The sequence below is a fragment of the Oncorhynchus kisutch genome, unplaced genomic scaffold (assembly GCF_002021735.2).
Source record: "Oncorhynchus kisutch isolate 150728-3 unplaced genomic scaffold, Okis_V2 Okis01b-Okis20b_hom, whole genome shotgun sequence".
Lineage (NCBI taxonomy): Eukaryota > Metazoa > Chordata > Actinopteri > Salmoniformes > Salmonidae > Oncorhynchus > Oncorhynchus kisutch.
Window position 1 is genome coordinate 14,533,726 of NW_022261978.1, and position 21,234 is coordinate 14,554,959.

At 38.8% G+C, this 21,234-nt stretch overlaps 1 protein-coding gene, 1 non-coding gene and 10 pseudogenes across 2 annotated transcripts; 11 read left to right on the plus strand and 1 right to left on the minus strand.

Annotated features, from left to right (window-relative positions):
- Positions 1-4,681: 4,681 nt before the first annotated feature.
- LOC109885788 (gastrula zinc finger protein XlCGF26.1-like) lies at positions 4,682-14,003 on the minus strand. Its single transcript, XM_031811674.1, has 2 exons — positions 13,462-14,003; positions 4,682-5,990 (listed from the first exon to the last, which is right to left on the minus strand). The coding sequence occupies exons 1-2, from the start codon at positions 13,781-13,783 to the stop codon at positions 4,798-4,800; spliced, it is 1,515 nt and encodes a 504-aa protein (XP_031667534.1). The 5' UTR covers positions 13,784-14,003; the 3' UTR covers positions 4,682-4,797.
- Positions 14,004-16,476: 2,473 nt separating this feature from the next.
- On the plus strand, positions 16,477-16,558 carry trnal-uag (transfer RNA leucine (anticodon UAG)). The gene has a single exon. It is a non-coding gene; the product is annotated as a tRNA-Leu (tRNA).
- Positions 16,559-17,148: 590 nt separating this feature from the next.
- LOC116359035 (uncharacterized) lies at positions 17,149-17,266 on the plus strand (annotated as a pseudogene).
- A 239-nt stretch (positions 17,267-17,505) lies between these two features.
- Positions 17,506-17,620, plus strand: LOC116359046 (uncharacterized; annotated as a pseudogene).
- Positions 17,621-18,588: 968 nt separating this feature from the next.
- LOC116359037 (uncharacterized) lies at positions 18,589-18,705 on the plus strand (annotated as a pseudogene).
- Positions 18,706-18,943: 238 nt separating this feature from the next.
- LOC116359036 (uncharacterized) lies at positions 18,944-19,064 on the plus strand (annotated as a pseudogene).
- Positions 19,065-19,311: 247 nt separating this feature from the next.
- Positions 19,312-19,428, plus strand: LOC116359040 (uncharacterized; annotated as a pseudogene).
- Positions 19,429-19,672: 244 nt separating this feature from the next.
- On the plus strand, positions 19,673-19,788 carry LOC116359044 (uncharacterized; annotated as a pseudogene).
- Positions 19,789-20,033: 245 nt separating this feature from the next.
- LOC116359041 (uncharacterized) lies at positions 20,034-20,152 on the plus strand (annotated as a pseudogene).
- Positions 20,153-20,396: 244 nt separating this feature from the next.
- LOC116359069 (uncharacterized) lies at positions 20,397-20,515 on the plus strand (annotated as a pseudogene).
- Positions 20,516-20,761: 246 nt separating this feature from the next.
- LOC116359039 (uncharacterized) lies at positions 20,762-20,880 on the plus strand (annotated as a pseudogene).
- Positions 20,881-21,121: 241 nt separating this feature from the next.
- Positions 21,122-21,234, plus strand: part of LOC116359038 (uncharacterized) — a 117-nt pseudogene continuing 4 nt past the window's right edge.

Below are 21,234 nucleotides of genomic sequence, written 5' to 3' on the forward strand. Positions count from 1 at the left end.
AAGACTCATGGGATTAAATTACAGAAGAGCTGTACAGAAAGACTCATGGGATTAAATTACAGAAGAGCTGTACAGAAAGACTCATGGGATTAAATTACAGAAGAGCTGTACAGAAAGACTCATGGGATTAAATTACAGAAGAGCTGTACAGAAAGACTCATGGGATTAAATTACAGAAGAGCTGTACAGAAAGACTCATGGGATTAAATTACAGAAGAGCTGTACAGAAAGACTCATGGGATTAAATTACAGAAGAGCTGTACAGAAAGACTCATGGGATTAAATTACAGAAGAGCTGTACAGAAAGACTCATGTGATTAAATTACAGAAGAGCTGTACAGAAAGACTCATGGGATTAAATTACAGAAGAGCTGTACAGAAAGACTCATGTGATTAAATTACAGAAGAGCTGTACAGAAAGACTCATGGGATTAAATTACAGAAGAGCTGTACAGAAAGACTCATGGGATTAAATTACAGAAGAGCTGTACAGAAAGACTCATGGGATTAAATTACAGAAGAGCTGTACAGAAAGACTCATGGGATTAAATTACAGAAGAGCTGTACAGAAAGACTCATGGGATTAAATTACAGAAGAGCTGTACAGAAAGACTCATGGGATTAAATTACAGAAGAGCTGTACAGAAAGACTCATGGGATTAAATTACAGAAGAGCTGTACAGAAAGACTCATGGGATTAAATTACAGAAGAGCTGTACAGAAAGACTCATGGGATTAAATTACAGAAGAGCTGTACAGAAAGACTCATGGGATTAAATTACAGAAGAGCTGTACAGAAAGACTCATGGGATTAAATTACAGAAGAGCTGTACAGAAAGACTCATGTGATTAAATTACAGAAGAGCTGTACAGAAAGACTCATGGGATTAAATTACAGAAGAGCTGTACAGAAAGACTCATGTGATTAAATTACAGAAGAGCTGTACAGAAAGACTCATGGGATTAAATTACAGAAGAGCTGTACAGAAAGACTCATGGGATTAAATTACAGAAGAGCTGTACAGAAAGACTCATGGGATTAAATTACAGAAGAGCTGTACAGAAAGACTCATGGGATTAAATTACAGAAGAGCTGTACAGAAAGACTCATGTGATTAAATTACAGAAGAGCTGTACAGAAAGACTCATGGGATTAAATTACAGAAGAGCTGTACAGAAAGACTCATGGGATTAAATTACAGAAGAGCTGTACAGAAAGACTCATGGGATTAAATTACAGAAGAGCTGTACAGAAAGACTCATGGGATTAAATTACAGAAGAGCTGTACAGAAAGACTCATGGGATTAAATTACAGAAGAGCTGTACAGAAAGACTCATGGGATTAAATTACAGAAGAGCTGTACAGAAAGACTCATGTGGTTAAATTACAGAAGAGCTGTACAGAAAGACTCATGGGATTAAATTACAGAAGAGCTGTACAGAAAGACTCATGGGATTAAATTACAGAAGAGCTGTACAGAAAGACTCATGGGATTAAATTACAGAAGAGCTGTACAGAAAGACTCATGTGATTAAATTACAGAAGAGCTGTACAGAAAGACTCATGTGGTTAAATTACAGAAGAGCTGTACAGAAAGACTCATGGGATTAAATTACAGAAGAGCTGTACAGAAAGACTCATGTGGTTAAATTACAGAAGAGCTGTACAGAAAGACTCATGGGATTAAATTACAGAAGAGCTGTACAGAAAGACTCATGTGGTTAAATTACAGAAGAGCTGTACAGAAAGACTCATGGGATTAAATTACAGAAGAGCTGTACAGAAAGACTCATGGGATTAAATTACAGAAGAGCTGTACAGAAAGACTCATGGGATTAAATTACAGAAGAGCTGTACAGAAAGACTCATGTGATTAAATTACAGAAGAGCTGTACAGAAAGACTCATGGGATTAAATTACAGAAGAGCTGTACAGAAAGACTCATGGGATTAAATTACAGAAGAGCTGTACAGAAAGACTCATGGGATTAAATTACAGAAGAGCTGTACAGAAAGACTCATGGGATTAAATTACAGAAGAGCTGTACAGAAAGACTCATGTGGTTAAATTACAGAAGAGCTGTACAGAAAGACTCATGGGATTAAATTACAGAAGAGCTGTACAGAAAGACTCATGGGATTAAATTACAGAAGAGCTGTACAGAAAGACTCATGGGATTAAATTACAGAAGAGCTGTACAGAAAGACTCATGGGATTAAATTACAGAAGAGCTGTACAGAAAGACTCATGGGATTAAATTACAGAAGAGCTGTACAGAAAGACTCATGTGATAACATTACAGAAGAGCTGTACAGAAAGACTCATGTGATAACATTACAGAAGAGCTGTACAGAAAGACTCATGTGATAACATTACAGAAGAGCTGTACAGAAAGACTCATGTGATAACATTACAGAAGAGCTGTACAGAAAGACTCATGTGATAACATTACAGAAGAGCTGTACAGAAAGACTCATGTGATAACATTACAGAAGAGCTGTACAGAAAGACTCATGTGATAACATTACAGAAGAGCTGTACAGAAAGACTCATGGGATAACATTACAGAAGAGCTGTACAGAAAGACTCATGTGATAACATTACAGAAGAGTAACTTCTTGATGCAATTAAAGCCTATAATAAGTCTGGGAAAACTCCAGGCCCCGTTTTTTTTCTTCTTTCTCCAAACTTTTTGTTGATGTACTCAGAGGTCCATTATTAGCGTGTTTTAACCACTCCTATACAAATAGATGATCAGATACTCAACAAGAACGTCTGATTTCAATATTCATTGTCATTGTGTGTAGATTGATGAGGGGAGAATAAACCCATATTAGAATAAGGCTGTAACGTAGCAACATGTGGTAAAAAGTTCAAAGGGCCTGAGTACTTCCTGAGTACTTCCTGAATGCACTGTACTTCCTGAATGCACTGTACTTCCTGAATGCACTGTACTTCCTGAATGCACTGTACTTCCTGAATGCACTGTACTTCCTGAATGCACTGTACTTCCTGTACTTCCTGAATGCACTTCCTGAATGCACTGTACTTCCTGAATGCACCAAATCATACAATGACAGACAAGAGGTTTTATACTTGTATATAATCAGCACTCGTAATCTAAACAAAATAACTATTTTCCTTCTTTTAAAAAAACAATCTGATTCAGGACATGATCATATCTCGAGATGAAAACACCACAGTAGCAAAGTCTCTATCTTAGAATAAGGTCATGTTTTACCACAACATTCCTCAAGTGTCATTTGTCATGAAATGTCCTCTTGGATCGCTGAGATTAGGATGTGTACTTATCTATTTCATAATTATATTTAAAAAAAAAAAAGTTTTTTTCAGATATTATGCATTTTACCACAATTTCCACAAAGTTCTAATTACCATAACAGTTATAAACTAATCCATTTCTAATATATATATATATATATTTTTTTACATTGCTCTTGTAATGTAAAGGTCTGAGTTAAATAACACTGAAAATAAACATGTTTAAAATTAAATCAGACATTTTTTCCCCAACATGTCCACAGACACTGTGTTTGTACCTAATACATATTATAGTAGAATGTAAACTTCAACGAATATACCATTTTTTATGATTTATGGACAAATTACAGCAACATACTTTGGGTTTTATTTTAAATAAGTTTGTTTTTTCTAAAGTAAAACAGTATAAAATGACCCAAGAATTTAATCCAGACGAAAAGACGATTCAGGCGAAAATAAAATGTATTGAAAATAAGACACTTTGCCTGAACTTAGTCCTCAGAATGACAGTTGGTTTTGTAACTACTGAACTTTGTCCTCAGAATGACAGTTGGTTTTGCAACTACTAAACTTAGTCCTCAGAATGACAGTTGGTTTTGTAACTACTAAACTTAGTCCTCAGAATGACAGTTGGTTTTTACAGATGCATCATGGTTTTGTAAACTACTGAACTTAGTCCTCAGAATGACAGTTGGTTTTGTAACTACTAAACTTAGTCCTCAGAATGACAGGCGGTTTTGTAACTACTAAACTTAGTCCTCAGAATGACAGTTGGTTTTGTAACTACTAAACTTAGTCCTCAGAATGACAATTGGTTTTGCAACTACTAAACTTAGTCCTCAGAATGACAGTTGGTTTTTACAGATGCATCATGGTTTTGTAACTCCATTATTTACAGAAACTGTTTAAAAACTGGTTTACGGAGAATCATCCATATAAACAATTTGATTTCATGTGACATCAACAAAACCACACGTTCTCAGTCAAAAACATCAAACAGAACACAGCTCCTCAATTCTCTGGTGTTTCCTCTCGAGTCAGTTCAGTTTGGATCAACGCCATGTTTCATTTCTTTTCTTGTGTAAATATTTATATAGTCGCCAGCATTATTTGTCTACTTGTAAATATTTATATAGTCGCCAGCATTATTTGTCTCCTTGTAAATATTTATATAGTCGCCAGCATTATTTGTCTACTTGCAAATAAAAAAAATCTCTCTCTGGGCAAGAAAAGTTATCTGGTGTGTTTTCCCCTGATCGGGAAAATGTCTTTGCACAATGAGAGCAGTGGTATGTCCTCTTTCATGATTATTCAGATGCCTTAACCGGTTAAATCTCTTTCCCAACTGGGAGCAGTGAAAAGTCTTATCCTCTCCTGTGTGTCCTGTCATGCCTATTCAGGACCCCTAACTTAGTTAAACTCTTTCCAGTCAGGAAGCAGAGGTGAGGCTTCTCTCCTGTGTGTGTCCTGTCATGCCTATTCAGGACCCCTAACTTAGTTAAACTCATTCCAGTCAGGAAGCAGAGGTGAGGCTTCTCTCCTGTGTGTGTGTTCTCCCATGTTTTTTCAGATACCCAAAGTGGGTAAAACTCTTTCCACACAGGGAGCATTGGTAGGGCTTTTCCCGGGTGTGTGTCCTCTCATGCTCTTTTAGGTTCCCTGATCGGGTAAAACTCTTTCCACACTGGGAACATTGGAAAGGCTTTTCTAGTGTGTGTGTCCTCTCATGCTCTTTTAGATTCTCTAACCGGGTAAAATTCTTTCCACACTGGGAACATTTGAAAGGTTTTTCTCCTGTGTGTGTCCTCGCATGCCTATTCAGGTCCCCTAACTGGGTAAAACTTTTTCCACACTGGGAGCAGAGGTGAGGCTTCTCTCCTGTGTGTGTTGTCTCATGTTTTTTCAGATACCCTACTTGGGTAAAACTCTTTCCACACAGGGAGCATGGGTAGGGCTTTTCCCGTGTGTGTGTCCTCTCATGCTCTTTTAGGTTCCCTAACCGTGTGAAATTCTTTCCACACTGGGAACATTGGAAAGGCTTTTCTCCTGTGTGTGTTCTCTCATGCCTATTCAGGTCCCCTAACTGGGTAAAACTCTTTCCACACTGAGAGCAGAGGTGAGGCTTCTCTCCTGTGTGTGCTTTCTCGTGGTTTTTCAGATGCGCTAAGTAGGTAAAACTCTTTCCACACTGGGAGCAGTGGAAAGGCTTCTGTCCTGTGTGTATTTTCTCATGATCTTTTAGGTTCCCTAACTGGGTAAAACGCTTTCCACACTGGGAGCATTGGAAAGGTTTTTCCCCTGTGTGTATTCTCTCGTGATCTTTTAGGCTCCCTAACTGGGTAAAACGCTTTTCACAGTGAGAGCATTGGAAAGGCTTCTCTCCTGTGTGTATTCTCTCATGCTCCTTAAGGCTACCTAACAACCTAAAACTTTTTCCACATTGGGAACAGTGGTAAGGCTTCTCTCCTGTGTGTATTTTCTTATGTCTTTTCAGGCTCGCTAACTGAATAAAATTCTTTCCACATTGGGAACATTGGAAAGGCTTCTCTCCTGTGTGTGTCCTCTCATGCTTTTTCAGGTTCTGTAACTTAGTAAAACTCTTTCCACAGTTGAAGCAGTGGCGTCGTCTCGCTGGTTTGGACGTCTCTGTGACTGGCTCCTCTGAGGGACTCTTGCTGCTGTCAGAGTGAGAGTCTGATCTCTCTCCTGCCAAAGACAAACAGAGTATTTAGTTCAGCAGATTATTTAGTGAAACCTGAAATGAAACCTCCACATACATTTTACTTTGACATCTTAGTCGTTTAGAAGACACTGTTATCCAGAGTGAAAGCATCAACAGTTAAGATGATAAGCCCTGAATGACTAATTAGGAGTTCACAGCGAAGCTCCCGAAAACCCTGTTGTTATTCTCTTTCTTCTACTTATTGAACATTCCCATTTATATCTACAATCAACTTGAAATATTTTAGGGTCATCCAATCCATTACCATGATGAACCACGTTAAGTTTGGCATTGAATTCTTACAAAACGGACGGAAATTAATTAACGATTTACTTTTATTTAATGCTAATGATTTAAAATAAATCATTAAACAAATTTACTTCTCATAAACTAAGTCAGATTCACTCCAAATTTGGTCTTTGGACTCATGACATCAGACTTTAAAGGTTTTGGTTGCTGCATTTAAACATGGCCGCACTGTAGCTATAGATGCACGTTAGCACATTTGCTAATGCTAATTCATGCTAATGCTAAAAATAATTGAAAAATCTTTTTCATGAACCATAAGTCAGATTGACTCCAGATTTGGTATACAGTGGGGAGAACAAGTATTTGATACACTGACGATTTTGCAGGTTTTCCCTACTTACAAAGCATGTAGAGGTCTGTCATTTTTATCATAGGTACACTTCAACTGTGAGAGACGTAATCTAAAACAAAAATCTAGAAAATTACATTGTTTGATTTTTAAGTAATTCATTTGCATTTTATTGCATGATATTGCATCACATCTGTGACAGAGAGGGAGAAGCCTTCATCCACGTATGCAGTTAAGAGAGTCTAGCTAGCTACATTTTCAGATATTATACGTTTCTAATTTTGTCTGAAAGTTGTTTTCATTGCAAGTTAAAGCTTACTGTCAGCTTTACGTGTATGATCTGTGTAGAAATATTATTCGTAACTCAGAGCTGCAAGCTAAGATTGAACCTAGTTAGTTGTTTCACTTTAGTTACCTGTAGATTCTTGCAGGGTAGTAACATTATGAGTTGGGATTATGGTTAACAATCTAAAACAAATGACTCCACTATGCAAGTAACAATTTCACTGTAGCAATTACATCTTCTGTATCCTGTGCATGTGACAAATAAACTTTTATTTTATTTGATATAGTGTGTGTTTACCAGAGATGGTAACACGAACAACAACATGACCTGCACCAATGTCAAATTACGATATAACGTTAAGCCAACGAGACAGTGTCCAAGTTCTAAAATTCTACGGTAGAATGCTTTGCTGTTATTTAGTCATACTCACAATCATATGCTATTTACTGTAATTAGCTCGCCATTATCTTGTAAATAACCTGCAAATAATTATCTTGTTTTGCTAGTTTATTTTCCTGTAATAATTAGTACAAATGAGCTAAAGTGAAGATGTGGTCAGCTATATGATGTGGTCATTATTTCAATTGGCTAGACAGCCAGATAACAGATCACTTATTGTTAGACAGCCAGCCAACTTGTTGTTAGATAGCCAGGTAACTTATTGTTAGATAGACAGCCAACTTATTGTTAGATAGACAGCCAACTTATTGTTAGATAGACAGCCAACTCTTTGTTAGATAGACAGCCAACTCTTTGTTAGATAGACAGCCAACTCTTTGTTAGATAGACAGCCAACTCTTTGTTAGATAGACAGCCAACTCTTTGTTAGATAGACAGCCAACTCTTTGTTAGATAGACAGCCAACTCTTTGTTAGATAGACAGCCAACTCTTTGTTAGATAGACAGCCAACTCTTTGTTAGATAGACAGCCAACTCTTTGTTAGATAGACAGCCAACTCTTTGTTAGATAGACAGCCAACTCTTTGTTAGATAGACAGCCAACTCTTTGTTAGATAGACAGCCAACTCTTTGTTAGATAGACAGCCAACTCTTTGTTAGATAGACAGCCAACTCTTTGTTAGATAGACAGCCAACTCTTTGTTAGATAGACAACCAACTCTTTGTTAGATAGACAGCCAACTCTTTGTTAGATAGACAGCCAACTCTTTGTTAGATAGACAGCCAACTCTTTGTTAGATAGACAGCCAACTCTTTGTTAGATAGACAGCCAACTCTTTGTTAGATAGACAGCCAACTCTTTGTTAGATAGACAGCCAACTCTTTGTTAGATAGACAGCCAACTTATTGTTAGATAGACAGCCAACTTATTGTTAGATAGCCAGCCAACTCTTTGTTAGATAGACAGCCAACTTATTGTTAGATAGACAGGTAACTTATTGTTAGATAGACAGCCAACTCTTTGTTAGATAGACAGCCAACTTATTGTTAGATGGACAGCCAACTCTTTGTTAGATAGACAGCCAACTCTTTGTTAGATAGACAGCCAACTTATTGTTAGATGGACAGCCAACTTATTGTTAGATGGACAGCCAACTTATTGTTAGATAGACAGCCAACTCTTTGTTAGATAGACAGCCAACTCTTTGTTAGATAGACAGCCAACTCTTTGTTAGATAGACAGCCAACTCTTTGTTAGATAGACAGCCAACTCTTTGTTAGATAGACAGCCAACTCTTTGTTAGATAGACAGCCAACTCTTTGTTAGATAGACAGCCAACTCTTTGTTAGATAGACAGCCAACTCTTTGTTAGATAGACAGCCAACTCTTTGTTAGATAGACAGCCAACTCTTTGTTAGATAGACAGCCAACTCTTTGTTAGATAGACAGCCAACTCTTTGTTAGATAGACAGCCAACTCTTTGTTAGATAGACAGCCAACTCTTTGTTAGATAGACAGCCAACTCTTTGTTAGATAGACAGCCAACTCTTTGTTAGATAGACAGCCAACTCTTTGTTAGATAGACAGCCAACTCTTTGTTAGATAGACAGCCAACTCTTTGTTAGATAGACAGCCAACTCTTTGTTAGATAGACAGCCAACTCTTTGTTAGATAGACAGCCAACTCTTTGTTAGATAGACAGCCAACTCTTTGTTAGATAGACAGCCAACTCTTTGTTAGATAGACAGCCAACTCTTTGTTAGATAGACAGCCAACTCTTTGTTAGGTAGACAGCCAACTCTTTGTTAGATAGACAGCCAACTCTTTGTTAGATAGACAGCCAACTCTTTGTTAGATAGACAGCCAACTCTTTGTTAGATAGACAGCCAACTCTTTGTTAGATAGACAGCCAACTCTTTGTTAGATAGACAGCCAACTCTTTGTTAGATAGACAGCCAACTCTTTGTTAGATAGACAGCCAACTCTTTGTTAGATAGACAGCCAACTCTTTGTTAGATAGACAGCCAACTCTTTGTTAGATAGACAGCCAACTTATTGTTAGATAGCCAGCCAACTCTTTGTTAGATAGACAGCCAACTTATTGTTAGATAGACAGCCAACTTATTGTTAGATAGCCAGCCAACTCTTTGTTAGATAGACAGCCAACTTATTGTTAGATAGACAGCCAACTTATTGTTAGATAGCCAGCCAACTCTTTGTTAGATAGACAGCCAACTTATTGTTAGATAGACAGGTAACTTATTGTTAGATAGACAGCCAACTCTTTGTTAGATATACAGCCAACTTATTGTTAGATAGACAGCCAACTTATTGTTAGATAGACAGGTAACTTATTGTTAGATAGCCAGCCAACTCTTTGTTAGATAGACAGCCAACTTATTGTTAGATAGACAGCCAACTTATTGTTAGATAGACAGCCAACTCTTTGTTAGATAGACAGCCAACTCTTTGTTAGATAGACAGCCAACTTATTGTTAGATAGACAGCCAACTTATTGTTAGATAGACAGCCAACTCTTTGTTAGATAGACAGCCAACTTATTGTTAGATAGACAGCCAACTTATTGTTAGATAGACAGCCAACTCTTTGTTAGATAGACAGCCAACTTATTGTTAGATAGACAGCCAACTTATTGTTAGATAGACAGCCAACTTATTGTTAGATAGACAGCCAACTTATTGTTAGATAGACAGCCAACTCTTTGTTAGATAGACAGCCAACTTATTGTTAGATAGACAGCCAACTTATTGTTAGATAGACAGCCAACTCTTTGTTAGATAGACAGCCAACTTATTGTTAGATAGACAGCCAACTTATTGTTAGATAGACAGCCAACTTATTGTTAGATAGACAGCCAACTCTTTGTTAGATAGACAGCCAACTCTTTGTTAGATAGACAGCCAACTCTTTGTTAGATAGACAGCCAACTCTTTGTTAGATAGACAGCCAACTCTTTGTTAGATAGACAGCCAACTCTTTGTTAGATAGACAGCCAACTCTTTGTTAGATAGACAGCCAACTTATTGTTAGATAGACAGCCAACTTATTGTTAGATAGACAGCCAACTTATTGTTAGATAGACAGCCAACTCTTTGTTAGATAGACAGCCAACTTATTGTTAGATAGACAGCCAACTTATTGTTAGATAGACAGCCAACTTATTGTTAGATAGACAGCCAACTCTTTGTTAGATAGACAGCCAACTTATTGTTAGATAGACAGCCAACTCTTTGTTAGATAGACAGCCAACTTATTGTTAGATAGACAGCCAACTTATGTTAGATAGACAGCCAACTTATTGTTAGATAGACAGCCAACTCTTTGTTAGATAGACAGCCAACTTATTGTTAGATAGACAGCCAACTTATTGTTAGATAGACAGCCAACTTATTGTTAGATAGACAGGTAACTTATTGTTAGATAGACAGCCAACTCTTTGTTAGATAGACAGCCAACTTATTGTTAGATAGACAGCCAACTTATTGTTAGATAGACAGCCAACTTATTGTTAGATAGACAGCCAACTTATTGTTAGATAGACAGCCAACTTATTGTTAGATAGACAGGTAACTTATTGTTAGATAGACAGCCAACTCTTTGTTAGATAGACAGCCAACTCTTGTTAGATAGACAGCCAACTCTTTGTTAGATAGACAGCCAACTCTTTGTTAGATAGACAGCCAACTCTTTGTTAGATAGACAGCCAACTCTTTGTTAGATAGACAGCCAACTCTTTGTTAGATAGACAGCCAACTCTTTGTTAGATAGACAGCCAACTCTTTGTTAGATAGACAGCCAACTCTTTGTTAGATAGACAGCCAACTCTTTGTTAGATAGACAGCCAACTCTTTGTTAGATAGACAGCCAACTCTTTGTTAGATAGACAGCCAACTCTTTGTTAGATAGACAGCCAACTCTTTGTTAGATAGACAGCCAACTCTTTGTTAGATAGACAGCCAACTCTTTGTTAGATAGACAGCCAACTCTTTGTTAGATAGACAGCCAACTCTTTGTTAGATAGACAGCCAACTCTTTGTTAGATAGACAGCCAACTCTTTGTTAGATAGACAGCCAACTCTTTGTTAGATAGACAGCCAACACTTTGTTAGATAGACAGCCAACTTATTGTTAGATAGACAGCCAACTTATTGTTAGATAGACAGCCAACTTATTGTTAGATAGACAGCCAACTTATTGTTAGATAGACAGCCAACTTATTGTTAGATAGACAGCCAACTTATTGTTAGATAGACAGCCAACTCTTGTTAGATAGACAGCCAACTTATTGTTAGATAGACAGCCAACTTATTGTTAGATAGACAGCCAACTTATTGTTAGATAGACAGCCAACTCTTTGTTAGATAGACAGCCAACTCTTTGTTAGATAGACAGCCAACTCTTTGTTAGATAGACAGCCAACTTATTGTTAGACAGCCAGCCAACTCTTTGTTAGATAGCCAGGTAACTTATTGTTAGATAGCCAGGTAACTTATTGTTAGATGACAGCCAACTTATTGTTAGATAGACAGCCAACTTATTGTTAGATAGACAGCCAACTTATTGTTAGATAGACAGCCAACTTATTGTTAGATAGACAGCCAACTTATTGTTAGATAGACAGCCAACTTATTGTTAGATAGACAGCCAACTTATTGTTAGATAGACAGCCAACTTATTGTTAGATAGACAGCCAACTTATTGTTAGATAGACAGCCAACTTATTGTTAGATAGACAGCCAACTTATTGTTAGATAGACAGCCAACTTATTGTTAGATAGACAGCCACCTTATTGTTAGATAGACAGCCAACTTATTGTTAGATAGACAGCCAACTTATTGTTAGATAGACAGCCAAGTCTTTGTTAGATAGACAGCCAACTTATTGTTAGATAGACAGCCAACTTATTGTTAGATAGACAGGTAACTTATTGTTAGATAGACAGCCAACTTATTGTTAGATAGACAGCCAACTTATTGTTAGATAGACAGGTAACTTATTGTTAGATAGACAGCCAACTTATTGTTAGATAGACAGCCAACTTATTGTTAGATAGCCAGTTAACAAACTAGAAACAAACCAAAACATTGTTTAGAATATTTGATTTAGTCGTTTGATTTAGTTTTATACTAAATAAATTTTTAAACAGATGGGTTTATTGGTGTTAAAATACACCAGTTATGCTATTTTGGACCACCAGGCTGATGATGTCATTCAGCTGTTTTTGTGTTTATACTTTTTTATAACATCAACGACAAGTTTGAAGTCAGACGACAATAGAATGTTCATGATGTCACTGCGACAACTGTCTACAGACATGTCGATAGACCTAGTATCGTAGTAGACCTAGTATAAACCAGCCTTTAGTCTTGGAATCTTTGGCTGTTTACTACACTACTCCCTCTGTTTAGCACATGGCCTCACATGTGACTCCTTAAAGAGATGGGTGGGGCTAAGGATTAAGAGGGTGTGAACGATGCTGAATGGGTGTTAGACAAATACGAGCTCTCCAGTAGGCGTACCAAAACAGACAAGGGGCCGTTTTCTCAAAAGTGGGGTCAGATGTTTATCGACTTTCAAAGCAGAATTAATTTGCCATTGTTGCTCAACTGCAGCTTGTGATATACCATTTCTGTGCTCTGGGTCTCTACTTGACCATGTGACCTAGACACCCCAAACCAACATTGGATTGTTCACAGGGTAGGGACACATATTACACACCCTTTGGTTTTCCTATAAATTACTGACACAATTTATATAAATATATATTTTTTAAATGTCTATAGCTCTTCAACCACGTGACCTACCAGCCTTATGTCTACTGTTCATTATTCCTTATATAAGTTAGCAAGTTGCACACCCTTTGGTTTTCCTATAGCATTTTAGCAACATTTGTAGAATATATATATATTTATTTAAATGATATATATATATATATATTTAAATATACGTTAAAAAAAACTGTAATAGCTCCTTCACAATACGACTGAAACACCTCAAACCAACTTCAGGGTAGGTTTTCCCATAAATCACTTTCATGTTTTAGGATAAATATTCGAAACGTTCTATAGCTCTTCAACCATGTGACCTAACAATCTTCAATGATTGAAGAGTTTTTGTGCCCCTGTTTCTAAGACAGTAACGTTACTTACTAGTATTAATCAGATCTCCAGTATCCTCCTCCTCTTCCTCTTCTTTCAACGTCACAGTAATCTCCCCCTCCCCCTCCTCCTCCACTCCAAAAACAGCATCCTCCTCTTTCACGCTGAACGCTTCTTCTTCTTTCACTGTGAACTCTTCCACTATAACTTCTTCTTCCGTCACTGTAACTTCTTTCACTGTAACAGCCTCACCCTCTACTTCTTTTTTTACTGTGACAGCCTCCTCTTCCTTTTCCTCTTTCACGAGACCCTCTTTCTCCGTCCAGCAGACCTCCTCTTCTTTAACACCGGGGTAGTAGTTTAGTGAGTTCATGGTCGGGGATGTTAACTAGCTAGATAGTTAGCATTAGCAAACAGTGCTACTGCTAACTTAGCAAGCCAGCTACCCAACGAACAACGTAAATAGATACGACAGAAGTATGTTTAAAACACACTGAATAATATATACCAAAACAGACTAAAGAGATGTAATGTTTTTGCCTATATCGGCTACGAAGCTGGCTGACTATACTTGTTATTGTTGAAGAGGCGTCCTCCTGTCCACTAGATTATACGTCACACTCTGACAGCTTCACCTGAGACTCACATCGCCACCTGTTGACTGGAGTGGGTAACGCAGTTGAGGAACATATTTATAAGACACAACTTTTATTTATTTATTTAATTGAAGTGTGATATTATATTACAAAGATAAGAACGCGTTGATTGATGTGCAGTGAAAATGTAAATACTGTACATCTGCATAAACATTTAAGACAAATTCATATTCATTCACTTAAACAGATAACATAAAAATAACAGCACTCTTAAATATATTTACCTTTATTTAACTAGGCAAGTCAGTTAAGAAAAAAGTCTTATTTTCAATTACGGCCTAGGAACAGTGGGGTTAACTGCCTCTTCATAGGAAGAACGACAGATTTGTACCTGGTCAGCTCGGAGGGTTTGAACTTGCAACCTTCCGGTTACTAGTCCAACGCTCTAACCACTAAAATACTGACCGCCCCAAAATACTGACGGCAACATTCACGAGGCAGTGAATGTTTTGTTATCAGAACAACGTCATCAAATTGTCGGATGCCAAGTTCACTTGGACATTTCCACGTTTTCCTAGTTCCGACGAACATGTGATCGCTTTTATCACAGACAGAAGGGGAATTCTGACGCAGCCATTTAGAACTTCTCGCCACCAAATATGGTGATTAGAGGAAGTCCAGTGGCAGGAAGTGGGAGAAGATGGCGCGAGACGAAACTTGGCCGACATTTTGCTAATTTTCTCATCTATGAAAAATTCGATCTCAATGCAGTTTTCTGTTCCCCAAAAATATAATCTATTAAGAACAGAGTTGAGCATTTCAAAATGATTAAAACAATATTGCATTGTTTAGAAGTGCAAGGGTGAATTGAGTTATTATATTGAAAATCATAGAGTAGGCGTTTCCTAATGGAAAAATATGCAAATAAATGGTAAAACACGCCAACAGAATCTCGCTAGATCGTGCTTGGCTCTGTCCACCTCCTTTGTTCATGTCCACTGTGCTTCCTTTGCTGCCATGAGAAACAACAGGAATGATAAATCTTGGGTTAGTTTAACAGTGGGCGAAGTTCGAACGGAACACTTTTGTCAAGACATTGACAAACCTCACCCCAATCAAAGTCTGTTGTATTATGGGTATACAAATGTTTCCAAATTTTCAAACAGAAAATAAATGAAATATCCTACTTGCTATAATATAGCTAATGTATTTGTATGGATGTAATGTTGTGCTCCATGTTAAAACCGTACAATGTTGATTGTCTGCAACATTGTTCTTTTTTTTATTTTTCTCAACAGAAAACTGTAATGTAATTTCAAAAAGGCCACCAAGGACACCGGACAAATAAAGGGAATCCAGCCTTTACCCTAATTCCCACGTCTGTTATTGCAATTATCTGCCGTGTTTTTCTAATTCAATCTGCTTCAGACATAAAAGCAGAAACTAATTCTAAGTTTATACGATGGCAGAAAGAGCAACATCAGATAAATTAAGATTTTTAAAAAGAGAATCCAAAAAAGATGAAGGACGCAAGAGCAACATGAGATATATAAAGATTTTAAAGTAGAAAATGAAAAAGAAGACTATCAATACAAGGGAGTGCAGACGCTCTAGGTAACTGACGAGAAAGTGTGAAATATTTAGCCAGAGCTGGGTAGTGTGGCCGAGCGGTCTAAGACGCTGGATTAGGCTCCAGTCTCTAAGGAGGCGTGTGTTCAAATCCCACCACTGCCATCTTTATTGAGTTTGTTTGCACAAGCTATCACATGTTCTGCTTTATTTCACGGGTTTTTACTTTCATGTCGCCCATGCAAGGGAGAATAGAAGCAATGTTGTGTGTCACGGATGGGTTTCCAACTCAATAGTGTAGTCCATCGCCTCAACCAACCAGCCACCAATTCCTGTGCCCCCGCGGTGGCAGTTGCACCTCCTACCGGTGGTTGTTCATGTCAAATCCTTTATTGGAAAAAAGGAAAGTTGTGATGGTTTGTGCGACGACCCAGCAGTCCATTTTAAGAGTTGGTACTGTGGCCGAGCTGTCCAGAGAACTGGATTTAAGGACCCAGTCTTTCGGTGGTGTCGGTTCAAAGTCCACCGCTGCAACTTTTTCTCAACAGAAAACTGTAATGTAATTTCAAAAAGGCCACCAAGGACACCGGACAAATAAAGGGAATCCAGCCTTTACCCTAATTCCCACGTCTGTTATTGCAATTATCTGCCTGTGTTTTTCTAATTCAATCTGCTTCATACATAAAAGCAGAAACTAATTCTAAGTTTATACGATGGAAGAAAGAGCAACATCAGATAAATTAAGATTTTTAAAAAGAGAATCAAAAAAGATGAAGGACGCAAGAGCAACATGAGATACATAAAGATTTTAAAGAAGTAAATGAAAAAGAAGACTAAATACAAGGGAAGTGCAGACGCTCTAGGTAACTGAAGAGAAAGTGTGAATATTTAGCCAGAGCTGGGTAGTGTGGCCGAGTGGTCTAAGGCGCTGGATTTAGGCTCCAGTCTCTAAGGAGTCGTGGGTTCAAATCCCACCAGTGCCATCTTTATTGAGTTTTTTTGCACAAGCTATCACATGTTCTGCTTTCTGAAATATGTGCCCTTGCTTTGAAATAATAAGCAAGGTTATTTGTATTTCATCCAACAATCTGTGCTACAATTATTTCTACAGTATGCATTTGTTCCACTTTTTGAGTGACACAAGATGCTTTCTAAATGGTGAAATTCAACAGCTGTTAATCATACTCACTTTCACTTAACATAGTGCACCAAAGATAGTTTTCTCGCTTACGACCACACCGGCCTGAGTACGCCTGATCTCGTCTGATCTCGGAAGCTAACGGGTTCGTGCCTGGTTAGTACTTGATGGGAGAACCGCTGGGATACCAGGTGCTGTAAGCTTTTCGTCAACTCTTTTGTCCGTTTTTTTTTCCCACAGGCTGAATTGTGCCCTTGCTTTGAATAAGTAAGCAAGGTTTTTGTATTTCATCCAACCTGTGCTACAAATTTTTTCTACAGTATATGCAATTTGTTCCACTTTTTGAGTGACCCAAGATGCTTATCTAAATGGTGAAAATGCACAGCTGTTATCCACTCACTTTCACTTAACATAGTGCACCAAGATTAGTTTCTCGCTTACGACCACACCGGCCTGAGTACGCCTGATCTCGTCTGATCTCGGAAGCTAAGCAGGGTCGGGCCTGGTTAGTACTTGGATGGAGACCTGCCGGGAATACCAGGTGCTGTAAGCTTTTCGTCAACTCTTTGTCCGTTTTTTCCCACAAGGCTGAAATATGTGCCCTTGCTTTGAATAAGTAAGCAAGGTTAGTTTGTATTTCATCCATCATCTGTGCTACAAACAATATTTCTACAGTATATGCAATTTCTTCCACTTTTGAGTGACACAAAGATGCTTTCTAAATGTGAAAATGCAACAGCTGTTAATCAGACTCCTTTCACTTAACATAGTGCACCAAGAGATAGTTTTCTCGCTTACGACCACACCGGCCTGAGTACGCCTGATCTCGTCTGATCTCGGAAGCTAACAGGTCGGGCCTGGTAGTACTTGGATGGGAGACTGCCTGGGAATACCAGTGCTGTAAGCTTTTCGTCAAATCTTTGTCCGTTTTTTTTCCCACAAGGCTGAAATATTGCCCTTGCTTTGAAATAAGTAAGCAAGGTTAGTTTGTATTTCATCCACAATCTGTGCTACAAATTATTTCTACAGTATATGCAATTTCCTGCAATTTCTTCCACTTTTTTGGTGACACAAGATGCTTATTATCTAATGGTGAAAATGCACACAGCTGTTAATCAGACTCACTTTCACTTAACATAGTGCACCAAGAGATAGTTTCTCGCTTACGACCCAACCCCCGCCTGAGTACGCCTGATCTCGTCTGATCTCGGAAGCTAAGCAGGGTCGGCCTGGTTAGTACTTGGATGGGAGACCGCCTGGTGGAACCAGGTGCTGTAGCTTTTTGTCAAACTCTTTGTCCTTTTTTTCCCACAAGGCTGAAATATGTGCCCTTGCTTTGAAATAAGTACGCAAGGTTAGTTTGTATTTCATCCACAATCTGTGCTACCAATTATTTCTACAGTATATGCAATTTCTTCCACTTTTTGAGTGACACAAAGATGCTTATCTAAATGGTGAAAATGCAACAGCTGTTTAATCAGACTCACTTTCACTAACATAGTGCACCAAGAGATAGTTTCTCGCTTAACCACCAGGCCTGAGTACGCCTGATCTCGTCTGATCTCGGAAGCTAAGCAGGTCGGGCCTGGTTAGTACTTGGATGGGAGACTGCCTGGGAATACCAGGTGCTGTAAGCTTTTCGTCAACTCTTTTGTCCGTTTTTTCCCACAAGGCTGAAATATGTGCCTTTCTTTGAAATAAGTACGCAGGTTAGTTTGTATTTCATCCAACAATCGTGCTACAAATTATTTCTACAGTAATATGCAATTTCTTCCACGTTTTGAGTGACACAAGATGCTTATCTAAATGGTGAAATGCAACAGCTGTTAATCAGACTCACTTTCACTTACATAGTGCACCAAGAGATAGTTTCTCGCTTACGACCACACCGGCCTGAGTACGCCTGATCTCGTCTGATCTCGAAGCTAAGCAGGGTCGGGCCTGGTTGTACTTGGATGGGAGACCGCCTGGGAATACCAGGTGCTGTAAGCTTTTCGTCAACTCTTTGTCCGTTTTTTCCCACAAGCTGAAATATGTGCCCTTGCTTTGAAATAAGTAAGCAAGGTTAGTTTGTATTTCATCCACATCTGTGCTACAATTATTTCTACAGTATATGCAATTTCTTCCACTTTTTGAGTGACACAAAGATGCTTATCTAAATGGTGAAAATGCAACGCTGTTAATCAGACCACTTTCACTTAACATAGTGCACCAAGAGATAGTTTCTCTCGCTTACGACCACACCGGCCTGAGTACGCCTGATCTCGTCTGATCTCGGAAGCTAAGCAGGGTCGGGCCTGGTTAGTACTTGGATGGGAGACTGCCTGGGAATACCAGGTGGCTTGTACGCTTTTTCGTCAACCTGCCTTTGTCCCGTTTTTTCCCACAAGGCTGATAGTGCCCTTGTCTTTGAAATAAGTAAAGCAGGGTTAGTTTTGTATTTCATCCAAACAATCTGTGCTACAATTTATTTCTATCAGTATATGCAATTTTCTTCCACTTTTTGAGTGACACAAGATGCTGATCTAAATGGTGAAAAATGCACAGCTGTTATCAGACTCACTTTCACTAACATAGTGCCCCAAGAGCTAGTTGCTCGCTTACGACCACACCGGCCTGAGTACGCCTGATCTCGTCTGATCTCGGAAGCTAAGCAGGGTCGGCCTGTTTGTACTTGGATGGGAGACCGCCTGGGAATACCAGGTGCTGTAAGCTTTTCGTCAACTCTTTGTCCGTTTTTTCCCACAAGGCTGAAATATGTGGCCCTTGCTGTGAAATAAGTAAGCAAGGTTAGTTTCTATTTTCATCCACAATCCTGTGCTACAAATTATTTCTACGTAGTATGCAATTTGTTCCACTTTTGAGTGACAACAAAGATCGTTATCTAAATGTGAAAATGCAACAGCTGTTTAATCAGACTCACTTTCACTTACATAGTGCACCAAGAGATAGTTTTCTCGCTTACGACCACACCGGCCTGAGTACGCCTGATCTCGTCTGATCTCGGAGCTAAGCAGGGTCGGGCCTGTTAGTACTTTGAGGGAGACCGCCTGGGAATACCAGGTGCTGTAAGCTTTTCGTCAACTCTTTGTCCGTTTTTTCCCACAAGGCTGAAATATGTGCCCTTGCTTTGAAATAAGTAAGCAAGTTAGTTTTGTATTTCATCAACAATCTCTGTGCTACAAATTATTTCTACAGTATATGCAATTTCTTCCACTTTTTGAGTGACACAAAGATGCTTATCTAAATGGTGAAAATGCAACCAGCTGTTAATCAGACGAAACTTTCAATTAACATAGTGCACCAAGAGATAGTTTCTCGCTTACGACCACAGCCGGCCTGAGTACGCCTGATCTCGTCTGATCTCGGAAGCTAAGCAGGGTCGGGCCTGGTTAGTACTTGGATGGGAGACTGCCTGGGAATACAGGTGCTGTAAGCTTTTCGTCAAATCTCTTTGTCCGTTTTTCCCACAAGGCTGAAATATGTGCCCTTGCTTTGAAATAAGTAAGCAAGGTTAGTTTGTATTTCATCCAACAATCTGTGCTACAAATTATTTCTACAGTATATGCAATTTCTTCCACTTTTTGAGTGACACAAGATGCTTATCTAAATGGTGAAATGCAACAGCTGTTAATCAGACTCACTTTCACTTAACATAGTGCACCAAGAGATAGTTTCTTCTCGCTTACGACCACACCCCTGCCTGTACGCCTGATCTCGTCTGATCTCGGAAGCTAAGCAGGGTCGGGCCTGGTTAGTACTTGGATGGGAGACCGCCTGGGAATACCAGGTGCTGTAAGCTTTTCGTCAACTCTTTGTCCGTTTTTTCCCACAAGGCTGAAATATGTGCCCTTGCTTTGAAATAAGTAAGCAAGGTTAGTTTGTGATTTCATCCAATCAATCTGTGCGAGCAAATTAATTTCTACAGTATATGCAATTTGTTCCACTTTTTGAGTGACACAAAAGATGCTTTCTAAATGGTGAAAATGCAACAGCTGTTAATCAGACTCACTTTCACTTAACATAGTGCACCAAGAGATAGTTTCTCGCTTACGACCACAAACCGGCCTGTACGCCTGATCTCGTCTGATCTCGGAAGCTAAGCAGGGTCGGGCCTGGTTAGTACTTGGATGGGAGACCGCCTGGGAATACCAGGTGCTGTAAGCTTTTCGTCAACTCTTTGTCCGTTTTTTTCCCACAAGGCTGAAATATGTGCCCTTGCTTTGAAATAAGTAAGCAAGGTTAGTTTGTATTTCATCCAACATCTGTGCTACAAATTATTTCTACAGTATATGCAATTTCTTCCACTTTTTGAGTGACACAAGATGCTTATCTAAATGGTGAAAATGCAACAGCTGTTAATCAGACTCACTTTCACTTAACATAGTGCACCAAGAGATAGTTTCTCGCTTACGACCACACCGGCCTGAGTACGCTGATCTCGTCTGATCTCGGAAGCTAAGCAGGGTCGGGCCTGGTTAGTACTTGATGGGAGACCGCCTGGGAATACCAGGTGCTGTA

Coding starts and splice junctions, on each gene's coding strand:
- LOC109885788 (XM_031811674.1), bottom strand. CDS start 13,783: ATGAACTCACTAAACTACTACCCCGGTGTTAAAGAAGAGGAGGTCTGC. Junction 5,991..13,461: donor TGGAGATCTGATTAATACTA/GTAAGTAACGTT, acceptor TGTCTTTGGCAG/GAGAGAGATCAGACTCTCAC.